This window comes from Drosophila mauritiana, chromosome 3L, assembly GCF_004382145.1.
Source record: "Drosophila mauritiana strain mau12 chromosome 3L, ASM438214v1, whole genome shotgun sequence".
NCBI classification, from domain to species: Eukaryota; Metazoa; Arthropoda; class Insecta; order Diptera; family Drosophilidae; genus Drosophila; species Drosophila mauritiana.
Window position 1 is genome coordinate 21,952,104 of NC_046669.1, and position 7,683 is coordinate 21,959,786.

Sequence of the window (7,683 nt, forward strand, 5' to 3'; positions counted from 1 at the left end):
AGAAAAAAATTAAACTTAAAATTAAAGTGTGGGCGTGACCGGCTTGGCGGCTTTATGGCGTTAGAGTGGGCGCGGCAAAAAGTTGTTTGGCAAATCGATAGAAATTTTCCTTCTAGCTTATATAGTTCCTGAGATCTCGACGTTCATATGGACAGATCGACTCGGCTATTGATCCAAATCAAGAATATATATGTGGTTGGAAACTCTTCCGTACCTATAGGGCACTTAAGGGTATAGTTACTTGGAACTTCATAGCCAGAGAAAACGATATTTTTTTAGTCAGCAATATAGTAAAGACATTAACTTCCATTGTAGTAGTATGGGATCAACCCTTCAAAGTCTGATACAACTATTGTATATTTTTTACAGCCGCAACATGGTTTTCATGCCTGCTCTAAACTTGCTTGTGTACAACGTCCTTGTGGGTTATATAAGCACGGAAATCAATCGAATCATTAATGGTAAGTTCTTTGTAAGGACCATCTTCTAATCACTGAAGTCTCTTTAGTTTCTACGGCCCAGACAAGTCTTTGGCAGCATATTCCTATTATCGGCCAGATGTTCGCTCCTTTAGAACCTGAAACCCATTATGGAGTGGAGTTCGGGGAACGCATGTGGAACTTCAACCTATATATAAACATCTTCCTGCTTCTCCCCGCATTTTTTCAGGTATAAGCCCGCATAATTCGGGGACCACATTAATGTACCCAATTCACAACCAGATCTATCATATCTCCTTGCTGGTGGCGCTTGTTCTCATGTGGAACTGCTACCTTCACCAGTGTCTGGCTGCTTTCCACCTGAAGATGGTGTGGCACTTGTGGTGGAGCGACCTATGCTGGAGCTACTACGCTCCTCTTGTCTTTTTCGGATTCCTGATGACCATGCTGCACTTTAGTCTGATTATAGCAACCGTGATGTATCAGATGCAGATCGACGGAGATCCCAAGCCCCGGATCCAGCCCGAGGCTCTCCCAGAGCAGCAGCCACATCCCGCAGATAAAATTCAGAAACGGATGCCAATGGACCAGCCCATTGGGCTCTAGAAAATCTGACACAGAACGCCGGAGCACAGGTTCAGCCGCCTTTAACTGGGTCACCATCAGTCAGGGGCTTAACCTTGCCGCATCTACAAATACACTGCGTCGGTGGTTCAACTAATAAATATGCCAGAAAACACCAGACACACAGATACCCCGCACGCACACCAGCACACTACCGCTCACCAGGACATGTACAAATGAATCGCAGCTGAGGGCCGGCCGGGCATCGGGAAATAAAACCATTAAATATTTGCGGTTAAACGCACCAAAAACAAACCGCAAAAGTAAATCATATCCAGAGCAGACATTGGACATGGCCAAGCATCCAAGGCAAGGAATTTCTCTTGCCTCACCCGACCGTCGTCCGGCACTCGTAGGCAAAAATATTAGATTAGAAATTAGGAAGGCATGGACATGGACTCGGATTGGATTGAGATTGGGCAGGCAGCAGACCAGAGCGCCATTAAATTGGGGATGGGATGCAGGGCAGGAAACTGGCTGCCAACGGCCTGCCAAAAATTCCAAATGGTCCATGGCCGAGAATCATAAATCATTGAAGCTGACATTTCACCATTTCACTGGATTTGTATGTATATGCCAAAGGTTTGGCCAATTCTTGGGGAAGAAAGTGTTTTTTTGGTGGGCGAGGAATTTGCGTAGATATCCGTCGTTTTTCCCAAGGAACTACTGAGACACTCGCCCTGGAGTCGAAAATATGGATCCCTGTGTGTCCTTTAATAGTTCCCCTTGTACTAGTTCCCCCAGAGTCGAGCATATCAGGGCTCCGAAACGAAATATCGTCATCTCTATTCCATCTAAATCCAAGCTAAAAGCCAGTTCCCTCCAGTTGACGGGAATGTTGATTCCGTTTCACATTCGTAGGGATTTGGCAGGATGTGTCGAATACCGTTAATGGGGGTTAATTTAACCAAATCGCAAGAAATGTTAAGAAAATATTGATATCTGAGCCAGGGGATTTTTTATTGTCTTAAACAGCCTAACATTTATATTATTTAGCGCAATTATCAACTTTGGTTTTTATGACATCCTGGCTTTTTGGGCTGTCTAATAATTTCACAAGTTGGCAGTGCCGAGTCGTAAATTTCCAGTTTACCTTCTTTTTGAACTGAAATTCGTTCCCGTCCAATTCATCAGTCCAATATGTCGACGATAAAGATTCTGCGATCCTCCACACACAACGCACTTCGATCCAGCCTCGGATGGTGCCGCCATGCTGCCTCAAGACCACGCTACGACTACGACCTTGTGGTGCTCGGCGGGGGCTCGGCGGGATTGGCGTGCGCCAAGGAGGCGGCTGGCTGTGGAGCCCGCGTGCTCTGCTTCGACTACGTCAAGCCCACTCCAGTGGGCACCAAGTGGGGCATCGGCGGCACCTGCGTGAACGTGGGCTGCATCCCCAAGAAGCTGATGCACCAGGCCTCGCTACTCGGAGAGGCTGTCCACGAGGCGGTGGCCTACGGCTGGAATGTAGACGACAAGAACATACGGCCCGATTGGGGCAAGTTGGTGCGTTCCGTGCAGAACCACATCAAGTCCGTCAATTGGGTGACCCGCGTGGACCTGCGCGACAAGAAGGTGGAGTACGTCAATTCGATGGGCTCCTTTCGCGACAGCCACACCATCGAGTATGTGGCGATGCCAGGTGCCGAGCACCGCCAAGTGACCTCAGAGTACGTGGTAGTAGCCGTCGGAGGAAGGCCACGCTACCCGGACATTCCCGGAGCCGTTGAACTGGGCATCACCAGCGACGATATATTCAGCTACGAGCGAGAGCCGGGTCGTACCCTTGTGGTGGGCGCCGGATACGTTGGTCTCGAGTGCGCCTGTTTCCTCAAGGGACTCGGCTACGAGCCCACTGTCATGGTGCGCTCCATTGTGCTGCGCGGCTTCGATCGCCAGATGTCCGATCTGTTGGCCGCCATGATGACTGAGCGAGGCATTCCCTTCCTGGGCACCACAATCCCCAAGGCCGTGGAGAGGCAGGCGGACGGACGGTTGCTAGTCCGGTACCGCAACACAACCACCCAAATGGACGGCAGCGACGTTTTCGACACCGTGCTGTGGGCCATTGGGCGCAAAGGTCTCATCGAGGACCTCAACCTGGAGGCCGCCGGAGTGAAGACTCATGACGACAAGATTGTGGTGGACGCCGCGGAGGCCACCAGCGTGCCTCATATATTTGCAGTTGGAGACATCATATATGGTCGACCAGAGCTAACGCCGGTGGCCATCCTGTCGGGCCGCCTGCTTGCCAGGCGTCTGTTCGCCGGCTCCACGCAGCTGATGGACTATGCCGACGTGGCAACCACAGTTTTTACTCCGCTGGAATACAGTTGCGTCGGCATGTCGGAGGAAACGGCCATCGAACTGCGCGGTGCTGACAACATCGAGGTCTTCCATGGCTACTACAAGCCCACAGAGTTCTTTATTCCCCAGAAGAGCGTGCGTCACTGCTACCTCAAGGCCGTAGCCGAAGTATCCGGGGACCAGAAGATCCTAGGCCTGCACTACATCGGCCCAGTCGCCGGCGAGGTCATCCAGGGCTTCGCCGCAGCCCTCAAGTCCGGCTTAACCGTGAAGACGCTGCTGAACACGGTGGGAATCCACCCCACCACCGCCGAAGAGTTCACCCGGCTGTCAATCACCAAGCGATCTGGTCGGGATCCTACACCAGCCTCCTGCTGCAGTTAGTGTCTTGGAGATAGGTGTCTTGAGGTGGTGAGAAACAATGCATATTTCTTCCACTTCAAGTATGTTTCAGCCCGTATCTACTGTCGATTTTGAATAACAGATTTTCTAACGTGGAAAGGATAAAAAGGGTGCATTTAATGTTGGTTGAATGGTGCAGAGAGAAATATAATATTTGGCAAATAATTTGCAATCACTTTCATACCCTCTCTCGTTGAAAAGCATGTTGCAGGTACAAATACATATCCTTGATCAGGACCACGAGCCGACTCGTTTGAGCCACGTCGGCCAATTTCAATCGATATGCCAAAATTTCTACTTCCCAATCGATCTCGATTAGGGCGTCCTAATTTTTTAGACATCGAAAGGTATCGGTTCCATTCAAATATAATATGATAATATGATGCTAGTTTCTGCAAACCAAACAATTATTTTTATTTATTTCGTAATATAAGGCAGGTATAAATATAGTTTTTCGATCCGAATAGTTTTGTCTTGTATAATTGAAATAAGACATTTGGGAATGTTTAAGCAGACGGATTACTTTGCGTAGACGACAGCCATGATTATATCAACTCGCTTGATCAAGAATAAGGCGGAATTATGGCCCGAAATGTGGGCTTTACTGCGTTGAAAAACTTATTATCAATATCCCTCTGCAAGGGTAAACAATTTATAATTTCGACAAATTTTTTAGTTATTTCAAACTTATACGGTGTGAACGCATCTACTCGTAAACATGTCCCAACCGGATCTGAATTGCACTTCTCTGACGAATAGCTCGTCGGGATGTGCGGCTCACGTTCTTTTGATTTGACACTTTATTATAAATGACAGAGCCACACTTAGTAAGTCGGGGAGCACTGAAAACCCACAGAGCGATTGCCATTTTTGACATATGAAGTTTTAATTTATGAAGTTGGTGGTGAAAAACACTTTGTTCCCCTGGAGGTGACCTGCGTATCCGTTTCCGAGTCCGGTGGCGTATCGGTGACCCGGAATCTTGCGAGTGGCGCCAGAATCTGGGACACACACACACCATGGCTGCTCGTGGCACGAGCAACAACAAACAACAAGAATAAAAAATTTTGATTAATGTTTACTTCCGATTTGCATAAATCTTACTTTAGCATTTTGGGCTTCGCACGCTCTCGTTCTTGTTCTCCCAGCCTCTTCCTATATTATAAATTATTTTTTTATTGCAGCTGGCCGGTTTTGGGTCCCGCTTGGCAGCCGTATGCTCCCCGGTTAAATGTTTGCCCCGGCGTTATTTATTCGTTTGTTTGTGCCGGTCATCAGAGGAGGGGGCCTGTCCAGGTGGGCCGGGATCCAGGTCAAGGCGGTGCATCTGCCCGTGAGCGCCGCGCTCCCACAGTCTCCGCCGTAACTTTTCGATTAGCTTTGCCAACTCATTTAACAAATGGTCTGGCTGACAGTAAGAAATATAACAAATTTAGCCCGGCCATCGCAAGGAGCTGGTAGTTTTCATTGCAACACCTTAGAATCATAAATTGTGACCTGACCGCCCAGCTGCAGCTGCAGCGGGCGGCAAAAGTTTTGCTCATCCCGAAGTTTGGCTGTAAGTTAAAGCACCCGCGGGTAATTTGATAAAGCGTAAAATTTTGCACTTAAACTATTTTCATCTTCAGCACCCCCATCCGCAATCCGGGTCCCGAACCCGGAGTTGGCATTTGGCAATTGCATTGTTGCTCCCATTATTGTTCTCCGGTTTTCGGTCATTGGCAGCTTGACCCGCTCCCCTCCCCGGTGGGCAGGAAGGGAATGTCTTGAATTACAATACGGGGAAAGTGCGGAAAAGTTTCTCTGATTGCGTGTCCAAGTGGTCGGACCACTGCTCCTTTTCAGGCTCCTTCTCCAGATTGAGTGCTCTCGAGTGCAAGGCGGCGGCACAGGAATTGTTTTGGCTCCGCCGTTGCGACGGTGGCAAGTTTATCGAAAGTGAATCGGGTGGAATTATGTGCGTTGGAGTGGGTACGAATGGCACAGTCCCCAGCCCCGGGCGACACCTCGATCACACAAGTCCGCACAACTTGTTTGCGAAATTGTGCAATCAGCGCTGGAACAAAGCCCGCTGCCGCTGCCTCGATAGACTAAAGCAAATTAAAAATCTCATTTAAATTAATCCTCGTCGAGGGTCCTCGTCCGCCACTCCAGCTTCCTTCTGATGGAAGACGGACGGTTGGCGCTCTCATCAACGCATTACAAACAATTCCACTTGGGGAACGCAACCACAGCAGCTTGTGGTTACTTGGTGGGCGTGGCAGCTCCAGCCGCACACTGAGCACTTTCGATCGGGGGAGGGGAGAAGCCTAAGTCTTGTTTAGCAATTTGGAATTTTTAAATCCTATTAAATTTTGCAATCACAGTTTGATTTGTTTGCCCAGTTGAGACTGGTCTGTGGCACGGACAGGTGAGGGGATCGGAGCAACCGGATCGGAGCTGGGCACGTTCCACGGCAAGACCGAGTCAAAGGGCTTTCAATGATTCAATAGTTTAATTTCGAATTTCCATGCAAATAAACAAATATCCATTAGGATGCAGAACGAGGCGGAGTCGAATGGTAAGCAGGATGGCTTTCTATTTAGTTTAGTTATTAAATGTATCCATTTCCATTACCAAATTACGCCGCAATTGTTGCTCGTACATATACGTATATCGGTTTGTCCGTCAGTCTTGCACATGTTTGCGATTCCCATTGTTGGGCTGTGTTTGAGCTCCTCGGCATCTGCAAGGATCCAACTTTATCTGCATATGCATCGCCATCTGCATCTGGGTCTGCATCTGCCTTTGTATCCGCATACTGGATCTGCATCTTCGCTGCGTGCTGAATGTGTAATTACGTAAAAGTTGATAATGTGTTGATTATTTGAGGTATTTAATTTATTTATGCAATTTTGGAGTTCCTTCTGCGCTCTTGTTTCCCGAGCTTAATTGCAATTATTTAATTACAATTCAGCTTTAACTTCGGCATGTGTCTATTGTGTTTTGCGGTCAGTTTCCATTCTCAAACTCGCATTCGAGGAAAAAACAAACACATCTCAAAGGAACGCCAGCATTTGTGTGTTTCTGTTGATTGCATTACAAAGAGGCTTCTTTGTCCGAGCGGGCAGACACTTGACGATAATTTTATATTAAGTCTTCATCCAATTACTGCAGTAACTCGAATTAAAATTGATTATCGATTGCGACGGAAATTAATTGCTTACTTTTAGCCGTTTAGCGCTGGCTTCCTTTCATCCCGCATTCAGTTCAACGGTTCAAGGATGTTGATGCACCGAATCCACAACCGCTACCAGCTCCCTTAACACAAGCTTCTTTTCAACGATTCCGATTGCGATTCCGAGTGCTTAAATATGTGTGCCGTAATTTAATTTCATAAAAGCAATTGTGCGTCTGACCCCTCGGCTCGTCCCTCGCCACACAGCCCTCGGCAAACTTTGCTCGCATTCACAGAATGACAAAATCATGTGACCAGGAGGAATGTGGCAAGGACTCAACTAAAGGCGGGAGTTTGTGACAGAGGTGGTCGCGTGAGTGCCGACTGGGCTCTGATGAAAAAGTACCTGAGCTCGCCTCAAAATCACTACTGTTTAAAAATAATCACTTCTCCCAAATTAAAACACATGGCTTTGAAATCATAATGTATTTCCTATATCCATTTTATTACCTCTATGTACAACTGGTTTTCCTTCTTTCACTATACCATAGTATATTATACTTATTTATACATACATATGTATATATGTTCAAAATAAACTCAAAATGAATCTTCAAAACCACTTCGAAATTATTATTATTAAGTATAGCTCCTGACTATACTTAAATACACAAAATTTACCTTCACCCCCTGTTAGTATTGGATGCCTAATAAAGAACAAGACTACCTACTTTTGAATAATCTGGATATGGA

The 7,683-nt window shown here is 47.2% G+C and overlaps 2 protein-coding genes across 3 annotated transcripts; both read left to right on the forward strand.

Moving 5' to 3' along the window:
• The first annotated feature begins 330 nt into the window (after positions 1-330).
• LOC117140557 lies at positions 331-1,311 on the forward strand. 2 transcript variants are annotated; one of them, XM_033303552.1, is made up of 3 exons: positions 331-461; positions 509-669; positions 723-1,311. In XM_033303552.1, exons 1-3 carry the CDS (start codon positions 377-379, stop codon positions 1,044-1,046), a joined length of 570 nt encoding a protein of 189 aa, XP_033159443.1. In that variant the 5' UTR covers positions 331-376; the 3' UTR covers positions 1,047-1,311. The 2 variants fall into 2 exon arrangements, with proteins under 2 accessions (XP_033159443.1, XP_033159444.1); XM_033303553.1 differs by lacking the exon at positions 509-669 and having other exon boundaries at positions 670-1,311.
• A 763-nt stretch (positions 1,312-2,074) lies between these two features.
• Positions 2,075-4,133, forward strand: LOC117141558 (thioredoxin reductase 2, mitochondrial). The gene is made up of 2 exons (XM_033305065.1): positions 2,075-3,782; positions 3,856-4,133. The coding sequence occupies exon 1, from the start codon at positions 2,205-2,207 to the stop codon at positions 3,753-3,755; it is 1,551 nt and encodes a 516-aa protein (XP_033160956.1). The 5' UTR covers positions 2,075-2,204; the 3' UTR covers positions 3,756-3,782; positions 3,856-4,133.
• The last annotated feature ends 3,550 nt before the right edge of the window (positions 4,134-7,683 follow it).